Here is a 23,367-nt window from a genome sequence, read left to right on the forward strand (position 1 = left end):
GTTGTGTTTTTCTTTATTTGAATCTTGTGTTTCTTTGAGGTTGTTTCTTCTTCATTGAGTCTTGGTAGTCAGCTGACTGCTCCTCCAAAAAGAACTGTAAACAGTCACAAACAGAGACCTGGTAGACCTCCATGAATTTAGTTGCTTGTTGCAGTACTGTTGTTTTATGCACAAATGATGAGATGAAAAAAAAAACCTTGCTGTCGGTCCCTTTAAGAAAAGTCACGTGACGGTCACCTGGCGCGGAAGTAGACTGAATTGTATTCGGCGTGGTTGTGTTTACATGAAAAGCTCCTGGTTTACACACCACATGCAGGTGCGTGGAGTAAACAAACTGTTATTATTCCTTAATAACACTTTTATATCACAATTTAAAGACAGGAATGCGCTTAGCTGTCTTTGTTAAAGCAGGTGCAGCTCTTTGTCACCAAAGTCGAGGCAGGGTTAATGAGTAGGAAACGGAAATTACTGTAAAAAGATGGATTATTTCGCATGTATAACCAATACTTAAGCACCTGTCATCTTTCTAAGAATACTGCCATTACTTTTAAAGGTGTGTATTTACTCTGACTACCTTTAAAAGTAGACTTTAACCTTAGTATTCTCTCCTGCCGTCTAATATCGTGTTTCTGAATTGTGCTGCACAGATAAACTTGTTTCTCGACATTTTCTTTCTGTTTTTTTGCTTTAAGCTCTGCAGTGTTTGGATGAAGTGACCATGAAGCAGGACAGTGATGCTGTGAACGTCCCCGCATGTTTCATATCAAGCCATGAGGGTTTTCTAGGAAGTATCAAAACCTTTATCAGAGACTTTGTGGTGACTGAGATAGACGTCAATGGACAGCAGGTTAATAAAGCAGCAGCAACAGAGACCTCAGGCTGTGCCTCTTCATGTAAAAACAGTGAGCCCGCTGCAGAATGTAAGGACAATAATCACTCATCTGTCTCACATGATGCAGATGTCTCTGATTTTGGGGTAGATGTTTCCCTGCCTAGTCCAGGCAGTTTTGATCTGGGTGTGATTTTAGGCCAGTCGGTCAGCGATGAGCTGGAGCAGTTTGTGTTGACGCTCAAAGATGAAAAGCCAACCAAGCAGGAGTTGTCTCTGGGGTCCTTCACCGACAAACACCACCGAGCTAACGTCCACCGGGCCGTCCGACACCGCTTCCCCTTCCTCATGACCGTCACCATTCAGCCCGAGATCAGGGTGCGGGAGGACCCAGACTACAGGGAGCTCTCCCAGCTGGTCACAGAGGACGAAGCCGAGGACTTCTTCAGGTTCATAGACGCCAAAGTGCGCGGGTCGTCCTACACGTTTGGACCCGACGACAACAAAGAGCACAGGACGGCAGTCCACCACTTCCTGAGCCGCAGGTTCGGGAAGCTGGTGGAGACGAAAAGCTTCAGCGATCAGGGGAGCACGGCGATCTCGGTGAGGCTGAGGGAGCGAGGGAGGCCAAAGAAGAGAAGCGCAGAGGAACGTAAGGAAGAAGAAGTTTACACTGGTACGGTGTCTGATGGCAACTTTTCACTTAAAACCAGTAAATGTCCAGTCAAAGAAAGAAAAACAGCAGCGTGTGTTATCCTGTCTGTGCTCTCTGTTTCAGCCTTCACTCTGTGTAAGGAGAACCTGGAGACTCTGGAGGCCATCAGCTACATGGCAGCGGCTCTCGGGGTCCTACCGTCAGATTTCACCTACGCTGGGATCAAGGATAAGAGAGCCATCACCTACCAGTCCATGGTAGTCAAGAAGGTCTCACCTCAACGGTAGTGCTGCGTTACTTTTATGGATTTAGTTGGTTGGGGCAAGACAGAAAAGCAAAAGTCTGCATTTACTTATTCGTTCGATGTCGTGCTTCTGTAGCTTGAAGGAGAAGACAGCAGAGTTCGAGAAGAGAGGGATGCGTCTGTCTCAGGTCCGCTCTGTCAGCGAGCCTCTCCGGCTCGGACGACTGCAGGGGAACCACTTTGACCTGGTGGTCCGCGACCTGAGACCACACGGGGCCGGTGACGCACACCCGTCCGGCGTCGGACACACTCGCCTGGCAGCGCTGGTAAAGGAAGCAGTGGAAAATGTCAAGGTATAATTCAGTTCTTTCACTTTGTTGACCTGTATCATTCGTTGTCACTATTATAAACACATCATGAGCCACTGTTACACTGTTCCTTCCTAATGAACCGTCACTGTGGTTTATTTTGACTCAGTCCCACATCCACCATCCTGCTGCCATAAATAAACACTAGACCTGCAAATGTGTATTAATCCAAACTTTAAAATAAAGTTCAGTTAAAAGTAGCTACCGTATCAGTCACAATAACCACTAGCCACTGCCACGTTCACCTTGATTGTTGTTGCAGGCCAGAGGTTTTGTCAACTACTATGGACCACAGAGGTTTGGGAGTGGACAGAGCATCCAGTCTGACAGAGTAGGACTGGCTTTACTCAAAGAAGACATGGTAAGTTGTACAAGTACAGGCCTGGATGTTACCACCACAGTCCTGTGTTGCTGATGTGTGTTGTTGTGTGTGTCAGGTGAGCGCTGTGCGTCTCTTCTTCACTCCAGAGGAAGGCGATGATCCTCAGAGCCAAGCGAAGAGGCACTTCCTCCAGACAGGTGAGAGCTGGGACATCAGCTGACCGTTCTGGTTTGATTTTCCCTCAGAATTAAAGATGATGTGAAAGTTTCATCTCAAGAACTTTTTAAAGCTGAGTTTGCAGAAAATATGAGAATCTGTAAATTCCACAGGAATTACCCAGTTCCTCTATTCATCTCCTCCATGTTTTCATAGTGTTGAGAACAAATCTGTGACAGGTATTCAAACTTTGTTTCACACTTGTCTTTCCTGCTGCTCTGCACCAGATAACGCTAAGGAGTCTTTGGCTTTGATGCCGCTGTCTAAGGCCAGGGAGCGGCTGATGCTGCGGGCCATGAACCGCTACGGCACAGGTCCAGATGGCTGTGCCCAGGCCTGGCTCAGCCTGCCCCACAGCATGAGAGTCTTCTACCCACACGCCTACTGTAGCAGGTCAGCTGCAAGGAAAACACCCCCAACAGTTACTGCTTCATTGCAGTAACTGGGAGATAAGGGTATTCCTCAGCTGCACTTTGGTAGAGGTTTTAGACTGATAAGTTGCACTGATCGCTCTGTTTGTGGTTGTCAGAGTGTGGAACGAGGCGGTGGCTCACAGGTTGGCTACACTGGGCCACAGTGCCAGGCGAGGAGACCTCGTGTGGATGCAGGAAGGGCAAAACAGAACAGAGGACGCTGGAGAAACCAACTCTGCTCAGGTGAAAGAGCATAAAAAAATACATCCGCATCAATATGCAGCCTGTACCTCGTTAGCACGGTGTTCAAATGATCCATAATACTCATTTCATAATTTATACATTAGAAAAACACAAATAATGAATAATTCACGATTCTGTTTAATCCACACAACAGCTGATTTTCCATGTTTTTGCCTCGTCTCACGTTAGTTCTCTTTTCTGAGGAGGTGTGTGGCAACAGCAACTTTAGGGATTTGCCACAAGAAGGAAGGAAAACAGCTAATTCAGGAAATCTTATTAATGTAGTTGCCAAGTGTTCACGTCATATATATTTAGTTCCCTTCAGTGAGACAAATGAGAGCAGAGTTGAGTTGAGATGAGAGAAGTGGTTGAATCTTATTTTTTACCCAGAAATTTGAATGAAATCTCTGAATGTTACGACATCCTGTTAATAATAATGACCTTTGTGTGTTTGTTTTTCCAGATCCACGTTGTGACAGACCAAGAGGAGCAGGGGGGAGTCTACACACTGGGACAAGTACGAAGCTCAGGGAAATGCTTTTATTTTAAATGCGACTGTTTCCACTTTTACCACCACTGTTGTTGTTTTGTTATGCCGTCAGGTGTTACTGCCGATGCCTGGGAATACGGTGAAATATCCAGAAAACGCCATGGGGACCTGGTACCAGGAGAGGCTGGCCAGAGACGGGCTGGACAACTGCCGCTTCAGAGTCGGCAGCCTCAAACTGAACCTGCCTGGCTGCTACCGCCCCCTGCTGGCCCTGCCGCGCAACCTCAGCTACCAGCTCCACAGAGCAGCCTGCGGGGAGGGAGGAGGAGGAGGAGGAGACGTGACAGGAGAGAGGAAGCAGGACTCACTCACTCTCACCTTAAGCTTTGACCTAGACTCCTCCTGCTATGCTACCATCTGCCTCAGAGAGATCATGAAGTGTGACCTGTAGGTCAAGGGGCTTGTCCCTGTTGTGTTTGTGTATACTTGTGTGGAAAAGAGGCAGCTTTTTGTAACCTACCAACTCCGTTTTGTAACTTGACTCTACAGTGATTGTGATACAGTATCAGTAGCACTTTAGTTTGTTGTTGCAGTACTGAACAGAAGACTGTGGTTAAACATAGAGAAAAAGCATAATGTGCAGTTGATAAATCTTCTAATAAAAAGGGGGCCACTGCCAAATATGAACATACATAAAAAGCATGTAAAAGCATGTAAACAGTATTTGTGTTTTGTGCCATTTATTAAACTTTCTGACCATACGAGATAAACGTACTTTTCATTTTTGTTTTTTGGGAGTTTTTACGTTCTTGTCCTGAGATTATAAAGATTCCATCCAACACTGTGGAAGGATGGAAACAAAGCATTTCATTGGGACACAGCACTTTTAGTTATCACTCTCCACTCGTCACCACTAGATGGAGACAGCTGACAACAACTGGTCAGGAGCAAACCACAGGTCCTATACTTGAAGTGTCAAACTGTGTATAAAGATAGCTTAAACTAATTTGTTGAAATTGTCCACTGGTTAACTCTTGGTCGAGCTGGTGAGATGCAGAGCTCCTTATCTGAGAGAAAACAGCTCCTGCGCCACATGACTAAAGCTAATGAGTGAATCTCTCTCCTAATCTGAGACTAAATTCACCATGGCAGTTCATATGATCCACTCTCATGTGAGAGACAGAGTCATACCCTAGTGAGAAAACCATTTTAAGAATCAATATATAATATAATGAAGCATAAACCCTGTGTGATTATGCTGCTGAGGGGCAGCATTCGATCTGTATTAAAACTGAGCCAGCTTTGCCTCCTGTGACTGATTTATGCAGTTTTGATGGGAATGTTTAACGACAGCAGCATATAAAATCTCCCTCATGAATAACTCACATTGGATATACCTCCAGGCTATTTTTAATACCCATTACTGTAAGCAATGTGAAGCAACGACCAGCTATATGGATGTTTGAGTTGGAGGTGGGTTCTGACATGCAGCCTGTCAACAACCCATAGCACTGTGTGATAAAGTGCCTGCCTGTAAGGTAAACTGTCTGCCAAAGAGACGCATTAGCAGTAATGAGTTTCTTCACTTATTGGAGAGTTTTATTATAGACACACACATTATCCAACAGAAAGGAGAGTGGATAATTGAAATCCTTGTAGTGACACAGATTGAATCTCATGCCGGATATTAAAGGAGGTTTTCTCGCCTCAGGAGTTAAACTTAATCTTGACAGATAATGGATGAATTCTTCTTACTCTCATGATATCAAAGCGTCTTTTTTGTTTTGACTAGTTCTCATACACTGACATTAAATGAGATTTAATAGGAATCATGTGCTGGGTGAATCCTCCACATCCCTCGAGTGGAATAAACCATTAACATTTATCACATACAGTAAAACTATGAACACGTCCTCTATTAAGAGCTCTTTCTCAGTTTAGTCTGTGGTTGCTGCAGCAGTTTAGTCAGCCATGTTGTGTGTAAGTGATTCCTTCTGTCAGTCTGCCTCAGTTTGATGTGAACATCTTCCTCCATGTCCTCAGTTTATTTAGTTTCCCCTCAAGAGAAGCATCTCGACTCGGAGGGCCCAGCTGTGATCTCTGTGAAGTCCTCGGTTTCCCTGTGAATGACTGGGATAAGAGTGGGTTGGGTTCAACATCCTCTGCTTCTCATTTGGAATACTGACCCTGTGCCACTGTACATCCCTTTAGCAAGGCTTTCATTCGACTTGGATCTTGGTATTAACATTTTTATGTCAGCTGTAAAGCATACTCTCATGATGTGCGCTTTAATGAAAGAATGTTCATTTTTTTCTTTTGGTTACTTGATCCATTGTGGTTAATTAGGAGATGAATGAAGGGCACTGGCTCAGTCTTTGACCTCACATCTGTAGCTGTTTCATGTGTGAGTCAAGAGGTGGAGCCCTGTTGCGGTGCTGTGCCTCTCTTTCTGAATAGAAGAGGAATTCAATTCAGATTTAAGTCCCTGCCTATGAATGTGAATGTGATGCATCACCTAATATATACTTTGCCACACTTTGGTGACACTATACTCTGCAGAAAATAGAAAAAAATATTGCCCTGTGCTTGTGCAGCTGAGGCCCAGTGCACTCGCAGTTGAAAAGAGCACTGGTGAGAATAATTGGTCCAATTCTCCGCTGCAGATAGTGAGAACAGGACTGTTCGTCAGCTATGATTCCTCCGTGCAGACAGACACGAATGAGTGGCTTCTCCACATCCTCTGGCTCGTTCCCCCGCTCCAGCCGGCTGTAGATAAATGTTGACCCACTTCAACAGCGAAAGATGACAACTTTACTACACGTCTCGCCTGGCTGAGGAGCAGAGCAAAGGACCGAGAGTGAGAAAGGAGTCAAGGGTTATGAAAGACATGGACCACAGATGTAATTTTCTCCTCTCAAAGAGAGGTGGGGGGGAGCTGAGGGTTGTGAAAAGCATCTACCATGAAATGAGGAAGAGGTATATCTCTGGCCCTTAAGTGTTTTTTCAGCCCTTCAAAGACCCTGTTATTGAACATATTTAATTTATAAGAAAAACAAAAAAGAAGGGGCAAAATGAGCATGTATAAAGAATAGAGACTGCTTGACAGAGAGGATAGGAAAGATAGAACAATGGATGGAGGATGGTAGATGTTGTAGAGGAAACAGAATGAAAGAAGCAGGGGAAAGAGCTCAGTCAGGTGTAAATCACTGTATACGAGCAGCAACATACTAAAACACGAGGAAGGTGCTGGAGGAATGAACACACCAGTGTTTCTGTTTGATAACAAACAGAATGCACTATCACTTATGTCAGTGAGAGGAGCTGATATATACATATGCACATGCAGACACACAGTTCCTCGTTCATGATTAGAAATATAAACATTCCAGTGACCTCTGATCTGCCGCTGTGTTTTTACAACACTGATAGGGGGAATGTGTGTGTCGAAATTTAGAAAGTGTGTGTGTGTTTATGAGCTTGTCTGTGCCTGTGAAAGAGAAAGCGAAAGGACGTGTGTGTGTGTGTGTTTTCTGGGCCTTTGACAACTTTGTTGCTGCAAGAGCCACTGCCGAGTGTTGTCCAGACGTGACAAGTGTGTGTGGGCAAGGTGGTGGAGCACGGTCAAGAGAGATAAGCATAAACAATACTGTTGTTTCAGTGTCGAAATGTATTTTGACTAGTCTCAGGAAAAAAACAACCCCCACAGCTCGTGCCCTTCTACTTTTAAGCTGCCACATTAAAGTGAATATCCTCTGTTTAGTCTTTTGGATTACCAGCTCATAAACCTACAGAGCAGACATGTATTTAAAAGTGCTATATGTGCCAGCGTTAGCGTTAGCATTAGCATTAACAGCTGTTTGCTCACCAGTGTAAAAGAAATGTTTTGAGCTTCTTCTTCTACTAGCCAGTTAGCATGCTAACCAGCTGTCTCACGTTGGTGTCGTTCTGCTGTTCTCGGTCCTTAAGCACAGGTTTTTAGAAAGCTCAGGGTAACTGTAACTCATAATGGACCTAACTTGCGTGTCAAAATGTGTGTAATAAGAACTCAAGTAAAGCTCAAAAGCACACATGGCTGGACACATGACCCATGTGCAAAACTTAACCTGTGACCTTTTCATTATGGAACAGTGTCATTTAACAGTAAAACCATGGGAGCTTTCTGCTGCCCGGAGGCTGCTCTGTCCCCCATTTAGAGTAGTCCAGTCAGTGTCCCACATGTGAGAGGCCTGCATGTGGAAAATACACTGACCTGCAGAGAAGCTATTGACAAGTGGAACAGAAAAAAAAAGCAGTGCCTATGTGAAATGAGATTGATTAATGGATTGAAGTTATGCTGCAGAGCTTTGAGAGCATCACTGGATGCTGTTCATGTAAAGCAGTTGGATCCATAGGACAAAGAGAGAGCATGTAACAGATGGACAAAACATCCCCATGATGTCAGTCCACAATGTGCATCAAGATATCCATTAAAGTCAGAAACCGAAAACTAAGCATTCTGTAAAATAGGTCTACATATTTTCAGTAAAAACAGATATCTCCATGTAGTGTGTTGAAAACATTTATAGAGCAGTACTGATGCCAGACGTAGAAAACCAAAGTTGCTCTTGGAAGCCCTCAGGTGTGAGTGTGTCCAACTGCATTAGATGCTGGTGAAAAACAGTGTGCATGCTCAGTCAGGCTTCCCTAGAAAGGTCACAATCAAGAATTTGAAACCTTAACATGATGAGTTCATGTCAGGTGCTCGAGGCCAGTTCAAGTTTTTGGATACCCCAGATTTTGTGTCCTTAATTACCAAGTTATTAGTTTGGCAATCACAGCACAATGTGGTTGAGACCAAGGTGGAAAATTAATGTTATAAGCAACAAGCTGAGTGCTAGCGAATTCTATCTCTGGCTGTAAATGAAGCACAGATCCAACAGAGCTCTTTTCTATAATAAATAAAAAGCCATAAAACATCTGGCTGCTAAAATATTTTTTAAAAAGTGGCTGTGGTGTTTTTTGGATCGACCAGTCACCGTGTCCAGTCAGTGGAAAAAGTTAATTTCCTGGCCTGTTTGTGACCCAGTGAACAACCCAACTTTTTACACGCCCGGGCACAGCACCAGCAGGATCGCGGTAAACTGCCTGCACATGAGCCATTAATGGGTTACTCGCTACAACTGGGAATTTTTCTCACACTGTAAAAGTTTAGAGAAAAAAAAAAAACTGTTAAACCTCTGCCCTGGGTACAGTGAGCACACTGTGCCAGAGTGGAGGAATCTGTTGACTGGCTGCAAAGCACAGGGAGGTGAAGGAAAGCTCATTATTTTTAATGGCGTCTCTCTGCCGATCGAGAGAGGAGGAGAGAGAGATGAACCATAATACTACCTCTGCTAGCTCCAGACTACAACACTGAGACCTTGTCGAAGAGTATGCAAGCATGAACCCCATGCTGTCATTTAAAGACCAAAAACATGGACTTGTAGTGCATTACCACTGCCATCATATTTCACCTAGAAAAATAAGCCTTTTATTTACAATAAATACATTGTTTAGACCTTCTGCAATGAATTGTTTCAACACTCAGTGAAAGGAAAAGAACATCTTGGCATTTTTGCTTTCGCTCCGAGTGTGAGCCAAGAAGATTGATATCACTCCCGTATCTGTGCTATGTATGCAGCTGAAGCTAGAGACGATTAGCTTATCTTAGTTTAGCGTAAAGACTGGAAATAAGGGGAAACAGCTAACCTGGCTCTGTCCAGAAAAAGTTGTATCCCCTGTTTCCAGTCTTTATGCTAAGCTAAGCTAACTGTCTCCTGGCTCTAGCTTCATGCTGGTTTAGTACACAGATATGGGAGTGGTATCAACAAGAAAGCAAACAAGTGTGTATCTCAAAATGTCAAACTATTCCTTGGAGAAATAATTTCATGGGGCTGCATTATGACAGTGTATTAGCTTTATATATCAGTCATTCAACTGCTATCAACATTTCCCAACATGACAGTGTTTACTCAAGATAAGCTCTTCAAGTAACTTTTTGCCTTTTAAAGGTCTACTCACACACTCACACACAGACCTTGAGAGGCAAATCGCTGAGGTTTGGCGTCCTGCATCCTTCAACCTCTCTCTTTCACATCAGTCAATGTCTCAGCGGTGTAGTTGGTCTGGGGCCTGACTGTCGTCCTGTAATTACCTTGTTGACTAAATCCCAGCTGTGTGGGTGCGTGCATTTGCAAAATATGCGTGCGTGTGTGTGTTCATAGACAGATAGGAATGAAAATGGGAGGCAGGCCACTTTGGAGCAGCTGCACCGGTGAGCGTCTGTTGGGTTCAGAGCCTGAGGACGAGAGAGAGAGAGCTGTCCTCACGGTGATTGATGGAGCAGCTTCCTGTCCTGGTGGAGGTTATTGAGGAGCTCGGAGGGACCATCGTTATTTCCTGATGCTCTTAAATATCCCACTCCAATCCACCCCAAACCCCCTCCTCATCGTTTTTTCACTGTCTCACTCCTTTCTCCCTCCTCTCTACAAACCCCCCCTTTACATGGGAATGACAGATAATGTTTACATACGGCCTGCTGATATCTCCATACCCCAAATTATCTACACAGTATCTCACATCCAGCCATGCTTAGACCATTAGATAATGTGTTGAGGAAAGTAAAAGCACTATTTATCACAGATGTAGGCTAACAGATGCATTATAGCCTGCTAAAACTGGCTGTGGCACACACATAATGCTGTTATTCTCTCTCTGTGTCTATACAAACAGTCAGGCATTGGGCCTGTGGCACATATATCTCACCAGTGTTTGTCTCTTTTTTCACTCTGTAACAAAAACAGAAAAGAATAGTTTGATGTTTTTTGCTTGTGCTTTAAAGTCTTTCCTTTACAAACAATTAAAATTAGCACTCTGTGTCTTAAAATAAACGCAAAGAGAGAGAGAGAGAGAGAGAGAGTAGAGTAGAGTGGGTTGCTTTTGTCGAGCCATAATTTGTCACTGGACTATATAAAACAGGCAAATCTGCATCAGAGCTCTTTACAACATTTTAAAGTACCACACCCAGAGCTTCTTTAAGCCCTTTAACCACAAAGCACGTATACTTTGTATGACTGCCAAAGCATACCAAAGGTTTTTAGATTGATTTCCTACCTTCCAGGCAAACATTGGTTTAAGCTAATTTAAGTAAGTATGAAAATGAACTTGTGCAAATTTGGACCAGAAATCCATCACAATAAGGATCAGCCCCGATCTTAAGAAACTAAGATACAGTATACGTCTCTTGCTCAGTAACCTCTGAACATCAACACTTGTGCTGTGTTTAATGTCGATTCTCTCTGTGCCTTTGGAGTCTTAGATATTAAGTCTCAGATGTCTGAGTTTCCCCTGAGAACTTGAAAGCATCAGAATAGAGCAGAAAGGCAGATAGTCTTAATCAGGTGTGGATGGAAACAACACTCCTGGAATTCTCTTTAGAAGATAATTATGGTTTCAGTAATTTAAAGTATTTTATTTAATATGTTGCTAATAGACCACCACAGACACCCACCCAGATTTATGTATGTGATATGATCTACGGTCTATTGTAACACATTACTGAGACACTCCACTAAATGTCTGTGGGGTTCAAATAGTCTTTTATAGCCTCACGAGCTTTGTCCAGACAAACTGAGCATCACTCTGCTGGTCTGTGAACCCAAATGACACCAACTGTCAGTGAAGAGGGCAGAGACGATGAGAAACAAAGGGGTTGAGAGGCAAGAACAGAAAGTACAGAGTATGCAGCGGTTCGATGTCTAATTAAATTTACTTTGAGGGGAATTTGCCAAGAATGGAGCCATTGTTTTGGGGCATCTGGAAAAACCTGACATGCATCTGTGCGTGTGGTTCTTTAAAAACCATTGTTCTGCAGAGGAAATGGATTTGGCGCAGTTAGGAGGAGAAAAAAAAAGAAGGGAGAGAGCAAAGTCATTCATCATCATAAATGAACATGAAAACACAGAATTGGTGGCTTTCTGTTGAGTAGAAACAACTGAGCACAACAGATGGGATGATATGCGGTCGGTTTGGGTATGAAACAGTTTAGGGCCACACAGGGAGAGATATGAAATTGCTTGTAGATGCACATAACGATAAAACAACAAGCAATCTGTAGCTACATAATAACCAACCATACCATGACTGATCCAAAACACCTCAGTCATTTTCCCTCTATTGTTGAACTCTCTTATCAGGTCCTTGCTATGATCTCTGTAAATACACAGGCTCAATGGACCGACATATCCTCCTTTTTATTCAGTGACATGGTTCTTTGAAGAAGCACAAAGCATGCATGTTCAACACATTCACACAGAGACATGAGAACATCCATCACAGCCAATCTATCCTAAATAAATCAACAAATTCAACCTTTCAAAAGACGTCTCAGCAGAGGGCAAGGTCTTTTGACTGGATGTTTGACTTGGAGTTGTCACGCATTAAAGTGTATTTAGGAGAAAGGCATATTTAAAAGGAGGTAAACTTTCTGCTCCAGCCAGAGAAATGCTCGTGATAACAGGTCACAGAAAATGTTTCTCAAACTTGCTTATAAAATAACATAACATTCGAGCTTGACTCACGCTGGAGGGTTTTGCTCACCAATGTTGAGAGAGAGCATTAAAATGCTCAGTGTTTCCACAGTTAATAAAATGTTTACCTAACCACACTGACACAGAGGGTAAGTCCTCTGAGTGAAATGATTGTACATGAAAAAGCAGATAAGAAGACTAAATGAATGCACTGGTCCACCATTTTGGTCTAGACTGAGATACCTCAAAAACAACTGGATAGATCACCATTAAAATTTGTACCGACATTCATGATCCCCAGAGGGTGAATTCTTTGACTTTGGTCACATCCTGACATTTCAGGTCAGAATTCGCACATATCCAGTAAAATATCTCAATATCTAATCAAGAGATTGGCACAAAGCTCATGGTTCATGAACATTCATGGTTCCCAGAGGATGATCACTGTCCATCCAAGTGGAAAAATAACCTTTACCTACATCCATGCATCCAATATTTGACCTTTTTCTGCAAGTCTTAGGCACAGTGGCGACAGAGCAGGGTGTGTAATTTATCTGAATATTTCAACAGTGCCCTTGAATTCTACTACTTTCAATCATGTGTAAGGCGGTGGAGAAAGCTGCTCATGTTGTGTCAGCCTTACCCTGGATTGCAGGAATGACTCAGGGCTGATGCTCTTGACTCTGACAGTCACTTTTGTTGTGGAGTCTGCATGATTTATCAAGATAAAGGCTGAGTAACTGCGGACCCTAGTACAGCTAGGGATTTTTTTTTCTGTTTTTAATGCCTCATCTGTCAGAGCACATCAAAGAAATACTCTTGTGTAGGAATGTCCAGCATTTGAGGAACATTCACGGCAGATTCTAACATAAATACGTCTGAACGTCTGCTGGGGTACGGACCATGTAATACAAGGTTTCCTCACTCCTGTCACATTTGGGTTATTGCATCGACCTTTTTCATGTGTTTTCTTGCAGCTCCACTGGGAGCTGAGGCAGAGGAGGAGAGAAAGGGAAATTACCCTACTTGGGTATATTTAGATTGAACGGTTAAAGAAACATTATCTAAACGATGTGGCCGATAAGACCTAGAAAAAGAAAACAGGGTGCTTATGAGAAATTACGTAACTGGTCTCTTTAATTCCTGCGCTCTCCTGTGAACAGCTCATTTCAACCAAAGGATCAAGAAATAGCTTAATACCTATTGTTCCTTCCAAACTCCCTTTGACTGTCCCTTGTTTTACTTCACAAGCAGAAAAACACTTATGATAGAGAAACTTTTAAAGCAAATTACACATAGTATTCCACATTTCTGTCTAGTTTCTCTCTCTTCGTTTCTCGTTCTTTGTCTCTCCTTTAGGGTTTTCTTCTCTCTCCGTGCTGTTTGTCTTTTTGTCTTTCTTCTCCCCCTTTTCTTTCCTCTCTCCTCTGCTAAGTGAGTGACTTAATAGACTCTGGATGGCTTTTTAAGAAAGCCAGAGCTCTGTGGTTTGGAGAGCATGTGATGGTCAGGCAGGCTGGGTTTGAGGTGTTGTCACACATCTGCATAATGCAACTACAAAGTGGATATTATTACTCCTCTAAGACATCGAAGAGGAAAAGTTTGACTTCATTATGGGTCTATAAAGAGTTGTGTGTGAGCTGTCAAATGACCAAACTTGAACAGATGGATTCTTTTTAGTGTAGATGATTATGTCTGCAGAAACTGGAGTTGGAAATGAACTTCTGCATTCTTATTCTTTAGTTGTGCTTCATGCATGTTTGCTTTGATGTGCAGTGTACAGTCATCTAATACTTAAAGCTGCAGCAGTCAGTATTTTTACTTTAATAAAGGATCAAACAACTATGTGAAAGGGAGTGTGTGTAGCAATGAACCCACAGAAAATTATCACCCAACTCTGCAGCTCCCTTCATCTCTACGAAGCATTGTAGCGTCTTTCAGCTCATTGTTTTGGTTTTAATGTTTTCATCCATTCCTTCAGTTCTAATCTGCACTGTTCCCATCTGTTTTTAGCAAAAATGCTGAAATCCACTGTTTGCTACCCAGCAGCAAAGTTAGCAACTGACAGCTAACCTACTGCCTCTAGCAGCTAAAGATCCAGATGCTATCCTCAGGTGTTGGAGTGAATATCGGACATATTTTTATATTGGTCATGCTGCCACCAATCTATTTCCTATTTCCTTCACTGTTTCTCACTCACATTTCGACCAAGATGGGTCACGGTCTCTGACAACAAACATATTGTCCATTGAGACTGTGCATTAAGTATGTGACACTTACACATTGGAAAAACTGCAGTGGCGTGACCTGCTGATTTGGACTGAAGGAAATCCCTAAATTAAAGAAAACACCTACATATGTGTCTTAATAGAGTGCTGGGCCATTATAAACTGCCAAGACGGCTTCAGTATGCTTTGGCCTTGATTCAATATAAAGTGTGTGACACTGATTTAAATGATCCCAGTGGGGTTCATTTGGGTTGAGGCCTGGGACATCCAGGAGGGTGTTTCCACTGCAGCTGAAGAGGCAGGTTACAGCACCTGAGCAGCTGTTCCCCCTTCTTAAAGAATTTAAATTGATGCGTGGTCCAAGTTCTTGTGTCTGCTGGGGATCGTTTGTTTCAGCTTGCTAAAACAAGACCCAACTTCACTTTAGGGTTGTGAACCTCACTGTATGTTAAGTTATACTGTAGTAGTAGCCTATAAAATGACTCCGTTACCTTTCCCTTTCCTCCAATCTGCATTGCTGTGTTGATCAGATTAGAATACCCCCCCTCATCCTCACAGGTCCTGCTGGAGGTATGGTATGGGATGACACATTCCCACACTCCCAGTCAGCCGTGGGAGAGTGGGGGTGGGTGGGCAAGACGGCACGATCTGGCCTCACACGTGCCTCGCTGCCTCTGTCAGGACCGGCCCACATAGATAGGGATTCAGACACCTACGCAGATAAGCCACAGTGATGTCCTTGTGCGTGTGCAAACTGTAAGAGTATGCAGCGTGTAAATTACGCAAGAAATGAGAAAGCATGCGCACATACTGTACACACGTGTACACTAAGATAAGAGAGCAGACAAGCTCAGTCTGTCGAACTTAAGATGATTATCAGATCCTTGTGAGAAAAAGGGCAAAGAGGGAAACTGACATATAAAAAGTTAAAGATGTGGGATTGCAGAATAGTTTGACATTCTAGGAAATACACGTATTTTCTTGCTGAGAGATAGATCAGTACTATTCTATGTATGAAACAAATGAGATGTAATGTGTTAGTCAGTTTTGGTAGGTGCATTTTGTTACTTTCAGGCTGAGCCAGGCTAGCTGCTAAGCTAACCAGCTTCATACAGACCTGAGAGTGCTATGTGTACCTGTAGAGGAAATAACTCTCAGACTTTTAGACAGTGTAAGCAGTCCTTGACTTTCAATCCAGACACTGAAGTTGCAGTGTTGGATACTTGTCTGATCACACTGCTGTGAAGTCCTCAGGTTTTGTGAAGTGTCTGATGTTCATGCTCCCACTGCGACCTTTGTTGTAAAAAGAAATCCGCCCCATGCTTTTACAACACCCACATGAGACTCATATTCCACAGGTCGACAGAGTAAAAGGGTGAGAAACAGGCGTCGGAGTTCAGCACTGTCACGTGAATGGACTGACAATGGCCATTTTACAGTCGGAAAGAACGGCCTCACACATGCCTTTCAGGGCAGATTGAAATGGTTTTTAGTGACTGCATGTGTGTATGTGTGAGCGGTTGTGAGCGAGAGGAAAAAACAAGACTTACACTAAATCTGTAACTAATCCATTTCCCACAAGCATCAGGCTCTCTAACGTCTCAGTATCACCGGTTTACGACACCACATCCACATGTTCAGCGCTGGCTGGCGAGTAAACAAACATGTGTTTGTGATGTTTATTGTTTCTGGCTTGAGGTTTTACCATTGAGCATACAATTTCATCATGAAAAGTACTGTTGAACCAGCCCTCAGAGCATAGTGCTGATTAAGGACAGATCTGTTTGTAACAATAGACAAGATTTAGGAAAAAAAGACAGTCCAACTGTTGTTAAAAAGCACAAAGGCCCTGGTTTTTGTTGGGAAAAGAGTCAAGGAGCTGGTTATGCTGTATGTTACTGATATGTCACTGATTATATTGTATAGTCCTGAGGCGTGGAATCCATCTTGCCAGGCCAACATATAAGGAAAACATTCCCCACATTGAGTGGGACTTAAGGGATAAGTGTGATGGAAACTATTTTTCGTACTTTTTTTTTTTCGTATTTTTGGCCACCAGACCTTTGGTCAACCCAAAGGGAGCGCTACGCTAATTGCACACCTCCACCCATGGCTCCATCTCAGATTGGTTAGATGGTGGTCTTTGGTTGCTAATAGCCTCATGTCCACTGAGGACAACCACTGTTTAAAAATCAAATTCCATTGGAAAACAAATGAAATGATCTCACTTTCTGGCAGACATTTTACTGGCACAAAAAAATCTAAAATTCAGTGTGCAAGTGTAGGGACATTTTTTCAAAGTGGTGGTCCGTGTCACTGGGTGGCTTGTTATTAGTGTCACAGGCCATCACCTTCAGCCTGGATTAAATCTCCTTCAAGAGGCTGAGTAATGTCCCAGACTAAACTCCATACGACAGGATTTAGTGAAATGCGTCTAAATTAGCGTGTGATAGTGCCTTAATGCCGCTTACTTAGTTTTTTTTTTTCCTTCCTTGGCCATGTGAAAGGCACAGCCAGCCAATGCAAACTGGATCACCTTAATAGTTCCGTCACTAATGGATGTTATTGTTGAGTAATATGAGAATTCACTGCCAAGCTCTATCATGTGTTAGAGAATTGGGATGGGCGAAAGCTTATGGCTGTATATCTGTCCCAGACAGTAAAGTACATTCTTTTTAACATTTGTTCTTAGATGTTTTTAGTCCATGTTTAGTGTAATAGAAATGAAAGTGACAAACAACAGCTGCTTATTTACACAGCTACAGTTATGTAGCAACAGTAGTGTTCATTTGGAGCTGTATTTCTTCCATCTGACAAATGTAAATCCCATATTCACTCTCCTTTAGCTTGGTTTTTGGGCTGTACCAGCTCCTGAGACCTGAGGGAAATATCTTCTACTAAATCCAGCTCGTTGCCGATTTTATCTGTTTGTTGTTGGGTGCTGAGCAGGTAGCGTGCAGTGTTTTTAAGCAGAGCTTTTTTTGCTGAAACCAGCAGCTGGAAATGATGTTCATGAGAGGTGTGAGAGTGAAAGAGAACAGTAAAGGCAGAAAAAAAGAAAAATGAGCTGAAAGACACTGACTTGGAAGAACCAAGTTGGTCCATTATTAACATAAATATATTCATCATAGCACCTTTAAGCTTCAGTGACTCTACTCTAACAAACCATCTACCTCTGTTTCAAAATAGTACCTCCCCTGAAGAAAATGTTGATTTTAATTGGCCACAGGTAAAAAGACAAAAAGACTTCACAGACATCAACTGGATAACTTATGAGAAACAACACTTTTTTTTTTACAGTGTATCCTGAGTGCAGACTTTCCAGACTGACGCCAAAACAAAGCTTTATCTTGAGATCCGACTCCTGGCTTAACGCTGTATACTTTAGACTAAATGCAGGTTCATGCCAGCACGGGAAGTCCTCCACCTGACAAGACTGACACCTACACTTGAAAATACTTTGTGGCATTTAAGTACTTGGTGTAATAGAATTAGCAAACAGTATAGTTGAAGGCACTTGACACGCAAGATAAGGATGAAAACATCCATCAGCATAATTAAATTTAAAGTCAACGTCTTACACCTCCTTTCTTTATGATTGAAAACACATGTGTACACTAACATTCCTGTTAAAGAAACTTGTCAATCAGTTTATCATCAGCCCATAAAAGCTCCCTCTGGTTTGTCGACTTAAATAACCTCGGTTTGCTTTCACATGGTGCTTCAGTGTAAATCATCCTGTAGGAGCAGCTGCCACTTTTTTTTTTAAATGATGGATTTTTTTCATTTTGGAGCAAAATCAACAGATGCATTCCATGTGTCTCATCCTGCACACCTGGTAGGTGGAGTTTAATACGCCAAGAGCAAAGTGAAAGTTAAAATATGTATTTACTCTCTGATACACACACTCTACTAATGTTCCACTGAGAAGTTAAGTATAATGTATGTTGTGTAAATGCAGACATCAGGGTAGTAAAGGATTATTTCACTGCAAAATAATGAAATAAAAAAGTCAATATATCCAAAATACCGTTGTTTGGAATGAAAACTCTCAAACTAAGAAGCATAAACTCAGTTCTTTGCTTCATTTCTGAGTCTGTGGTTGTAATTTTGGTGAACAAAACCTAAAGCTCACAGATAATCGACCAAGCTTAAATTCTTGCTTAACAAATCTCATCGACAACTGTCAGCGGCCCTGTCTGTGGAGCAACCCTGTCACAGATCCACTGGGGGAGAGGAAGAGCATGTCACGACAGATCAGCTGTGTGTTAAAGACAGAGTCACACACTAATGGCAACAGTGTGTTTTCTCTCCCTGCAGACGCCTCAGCAGCCTATAGCTCCGCTCATACCCTGCAATTTTCCAAGTATAACTGGGGCGGTTATTTCCACGCAGGTCAAACACAAACACAGGGGCATCATTTGAAAGCTGTGAGCAGGTTCAGGAGGAGTTCAAGGGAAGCAGGGCATCATTTTCACAATTAGCCCTGCTGTAAGTACTGAGGCCCTTTGCCATGATTGAGGTTTTTGGTTTTGAGCTTGATGTTTATTAGCTCCATTACAGCTGAATCAGAGCTGGTTTGACCCGTTCCTGTTGTCTAATTTCGTGTTTCTGTGTGCTGGCATAAAGTGTGCTTCAGGTGCTAGGTGTGCTCACATGTCTGTATGTGTTTACTTGCGTCAGAGTGGATGAGGGTGTTTGCAGAAAGAAACTGTGGCGTTTTAATTAAATAAAGCATCGTCTTGTTTTCATCGTGGCAATACTGGTCTCCCAAATTGTCAGTCCTCCACTTTGGTCCAGACTGAAATCTCTGGACAACTTTTGAATGGATTGCCATGAGGTTTGGAGGCGTTCATGGTTCCCAGTGGCTGAACTGAAATGATGAAATGTCTTGACAACATGTTCCCCTCAGGATGAGCTGTAATAATACTAACAGCTACTATCATGGCAGTAGACTTGCATCTGTTCCCTGATCAGTTTGTAACTGGGGCCTAAGTCTTGTTTACCCCAGGAATTCAGTTGCTACCTTGACTTAATCACCCGAAGGTGCTCTCCTGTCTTCTTTGTTTCTTTATTGGTGGCAGGGTGAAGAGGACAAAGTGGACAAAGAGGACAAGGAGAATAGGAGGAGTAAAGGTGCCTCTCTGTCTGTCAGATGTTTTATTCATTTTCTATCTTAAGGCCAGATGGAAGAGGTTTGTTACGCAGCCGGTCATATAAATTCTTGAGACATAGGTTCAGGGTTGGGCATGGAGAGAAGGAAATCAAGGGTTATTAAAGACACTGACCATGGAAAGAGTGTGATGTTTTTCTTCTTCAAAACAGCAGAACAGGCTGAGAGAAAGCTGAAGAAAGACAGAGAGGTTGATACATTTCCTCTGGACATGAGAGCTGTCACGTAAATCTTCGCTTCACCTTAAGATTTAGATCAAATGTAGGATCTGGATAATGCTTTTTGCACTTCCACCTCTTCTGTAAAGGTGTGTGTGTGTGTGTGAGCAAAAATGAAGAAAACAAATCATGGCAACGTGCTAAAGGGAGGGCAGAAGGTTTCTGGGTGTTCAGACAGGATGGGGAGGTTACGGCAACTGGGGGGGGGGGTAAAGGGCAGGGAAGGTAGACAGCAGTGAGAAAGGGGAGAGGAGTATGAAGTGGATGGGAGGAGGCGGAGAGGGGGAGAGGAAAAAGAGGAGGGAGGGGTGGGGTTACTTTAAAGTGTCTGGGACAGATTATCCTTGGAAGGCAATCAATCTTCCCTGGGATTTTAGACGACTGCAGGGGGCCACGCACACACACACACACACACGATCACACACGTACAAACACACATGGACAGATCACCCCTCTTAACCTCGTCTGTCTCTCCCTCTCTCTCTCTTTTTAATCTCTCTATCTCCTTCCACCCTCCGCCACCTTTCCTCTCCTTTCCTCGACGATCGCTCCCTCTCCAAAAGTTTAAAGTCAATTGCAGATAATAGTGTTGTTTCTCAAGGTGTGTGTTTGAACCCAGGGTCCCCTCAGACATGTGGCAGCAATTTCTGCAATGTAAGGGGAACGAGCGACACAGGGAGGGAGGGAGGGAGGGGGGGGACAGACAGACAATGTGGTGGGGTTCTGTTTTTGGGGGGTGGTTAGCTGGATCCACGTGAGCCCTGGAAAATAAAGAGAGTCTGATCTGCAGATGGTCGAATCGCGGCCCTGTATTGTGTCAACAGCTCCGGCCTCAATAAACTGTGGCATCCTGGCTCGAATCCTCTGCACATTTGTAACTCGGCACAAACAGAGCAGATTTTTTTCTGCCTCCTCGTGAGCTTTGCTTTCAAATGTCACAATATCATTCAACTTCTCCCTGACAGCTGCATGTCTAAATAAGTCACATATCAAGAGACCATCTGTGAATACATTAAGTCCATCTACTTAATATGGATGCCATGGTGACAGGCTAGCTAGCAAAAATCAATCAAAGCAGCAGCAGCAGGTAAGACATGGTCCGACATGCTGACAAAAAATGCTGAGTGGGAAAAAAATGATTTAATTAGCTTGACATGTCAAATGCTGGAACAAATCATCTCAAGGTGATTGAAGCTAATAGAAAATCAGATCTGTTTTTGATGACTGGGCAATACTGCCTGACTTAATGAAAGTCTGAGGTTATGCTAATTAAAAATACCCATTAACTTTTTCAGACCCGAGTAAAATCTTCAAACTTTGAGTTTAAGCGCTCAAAGTTCGTCTTCATGTCCACTGAAGTTCTTCACATGGTTTGTTTCTGGGAATAAAACCATCCTCAGCACACCTTACAGACCAGCTACCTCTGGAGGCTTAAATAATCTACAATGCAAAGAGCAACAGCCAATCAGGAGGAAGGTGGTAAGAGGCACAAGGTGTTTTCAATGAGCTCGTTAAGTGGTTGGGTTTGGTCTAAAGGTCTGCAGGGGAATCTGAATGAAAATGAATCACAGGCCTTTTTGACTCGTCACAGTGGGAAAAGCACAGGTGTAATAAATAAAGTTAACGAACAGAGACACAGGTAATGTTTTTACCACTCTGCCAAGTGAAAATGTCTGCTGTGAAAAAACACAGATCTGATGAACCTGTTGTTCATTGTCAGATGTAGAGCGTATTCTTTTTGTCCTCTGTGTTAAAGAAATGAATTAATTAATTTAAGTGATTAATCAATAATAGAAAGGGCCCATCCCTCTTATCCCCCTCCAGCCATTTCCTCACTCCTCAGTCATGCTGTGGTCCACACTTTACTCAAACTAAGCAACTTTATATTATCATCATTACTGGATCAAATTTATGGTTCAAAACTTCATGATTAGAAACAGACAAAACAGTCTGACAGCGATTGAAATCGCTTTTCCAGAGGATTTAAACGTTTAACCGATGGCAGGAAATAACTCTAGATCTTTGAGTGATGATGTTCAGGTGGATGAGTTTCATGCGCTGCGTTTTCAGACATCCACTCTTGAAAAAGAATGGACTCCTTGTTGAGCGGCTGGCCAAGTGTGGCTTGACACTGCGTTAAATCGAAGCCATGGATTCTGAGTTAAAACCCAAATCCCAGGATTAAATATCTCTCTTCTTGCTGTGTCAGAGTGATTGATTCCCAAAGTGGTAGAGAGCATTTGGCAGGATCTAGCGGGATGACAAATCGTTTTCTGTGCGCTCACCTCCAAGTAAAGTGTGTTAGTTGTGCAGAGATGCGAGGGCAGACGACACGTTTAGTGGGAGCAGTTAAAGAAACTTTAGCGGGACGTGAGAGGAGGCCATGAAAAAGAAAGCAGGCCCGTCCTTGGCTCCATGAGCGTTTCCAGCGGTGAGATCATTGTGAGCATCTATCTTTTTGTTTTTTTCCTCATCAGCTCTTCCTGTTGTGAAGAGTGTCTTCAGCAGGAAGACTCACACATGCACATATGTGGACGCACACACACATGCAATCACTCTGTCTGTTCAGCTGCCAAGGCTAAGTGCCCTGAATCTGCAAGATCTCTATCAAATTTGCAGACTACAGAGAGCAATTTCTCAGTGTGATTGTATGTATGTGTGTGTGTTTTTTTTTCTCTGTGTGTGTATCTTTGACTGTGGGTGTGTGTGTGTTTTGAGCCTCGGTCTGTGTACACTCAACTCGGACCTCTGCCACAGCATTTGTTAGCATTTCTTTGTACTCAGCCTTAAGACAAACATCTCTTGGCAGATCACATCACATGCTCTCGCTCTCTGACACACACATACACACACACACACACACACTGTGGTCTCCTGTCCCTGATTGATAAGATGTCTGCTGAGAGGTCTATCTGATCATTTCAACATGGCTGTGTTGACTGTGGCTTAGCCGCGCTTAACTCTCCTCCTTTTGTTTCTTTTCTTTTGTTCAGCGTCACTTTCACTCGCTAAGTTTAACTTTGCTTCCATTTTTTGTGTCTATCACTTTTAGAAAACGGAGTTAAACTGCAGATTGTGTTTGCTGATTCCTGCTGTGATCTCTTCCCAGTTATTCTGGTGAAACAGGAATATTTATTCTATGTACTTTTAGTCTTCTGGTTGGCTGCAAAGTTGAACATCTGAGAAATGAAGCTCCCTCCGTTGTTGCTCTCACTGAAAGTCACTTTGGATAAGAGCATCAGGGAGACGCCTAAGATGTAAATGTTTATACAGAGAACACAAAGTTGCGGCAGATTGCATGACATGGAAGGCCTAATGAGGAAACTGGCAGGAGTTCACAAGAGTTTTGTTTTTTTCATTGCAAATAGACAGTGCTCACTGTAACATTCTGGTATATGTAGATTTGTGTGTGTGTCTGGTAT

General features: G+C 43.0%; 1 protein-coding gene across 2 annotated transcripts; it reads left to right on the top strand.

Moving 5' to 3' along the window:
* The first annotated feature begins 213 nt into the window (after positions 1–213).
* Positions 214–4,550, top strand: pus7l (pseudouridine synthase 7 like). Of its 2 annotated transcripts, none has more exons than XM_018685194.2 (10): positions 214–316; positions 693–1,505; positions 1,608–1,767; positions 1,865–2,081; positions 2,359–2,457; positions 2,534–2,615; positions 2,862–3,027; positions 3,164–3,290; positions 3,754–3,807; positions 3,893–4,550. In XM_018685194.2, the coding sequence occupies exons 2-10, from the start codon at positions 719–721 to the stop codon at positions 4,229–4,231; spliced, it is 2,031 nt and encodes a 676-aa protein (XP_018540710.1). In that variant the 5' UTR covers positions 214–316; positions 693–718; the 3' UTR covers positions 4,232–4,550. The 2 variants fall into 2 exon arrangements, with proteins under 2 accessions (XP_018540710.1, XP_018540709.1); XM_018685193.2 differs by lacking the exon at positions 214–316 and adding an exon at positions 329–553.
* The last annotated feature ends 18,817 nt before the right edge of the window (positions 4,551–23,367 follow it).

Source organism: Lates calcarifer, linkage group LG18 (assembly GCF_001640805.2).
Source record: "Lates calcarifer isolate ASB-BC8 linkage group LG18, TLL_Latcal_v3, whole genome shotgun sequence".
Taxonomy (NCBI): domain Eukaryota; kingdom Metazoa; phylum Chordata; class Actinopteri; family Centropomidae; genus Lates; species Lates calcarifer.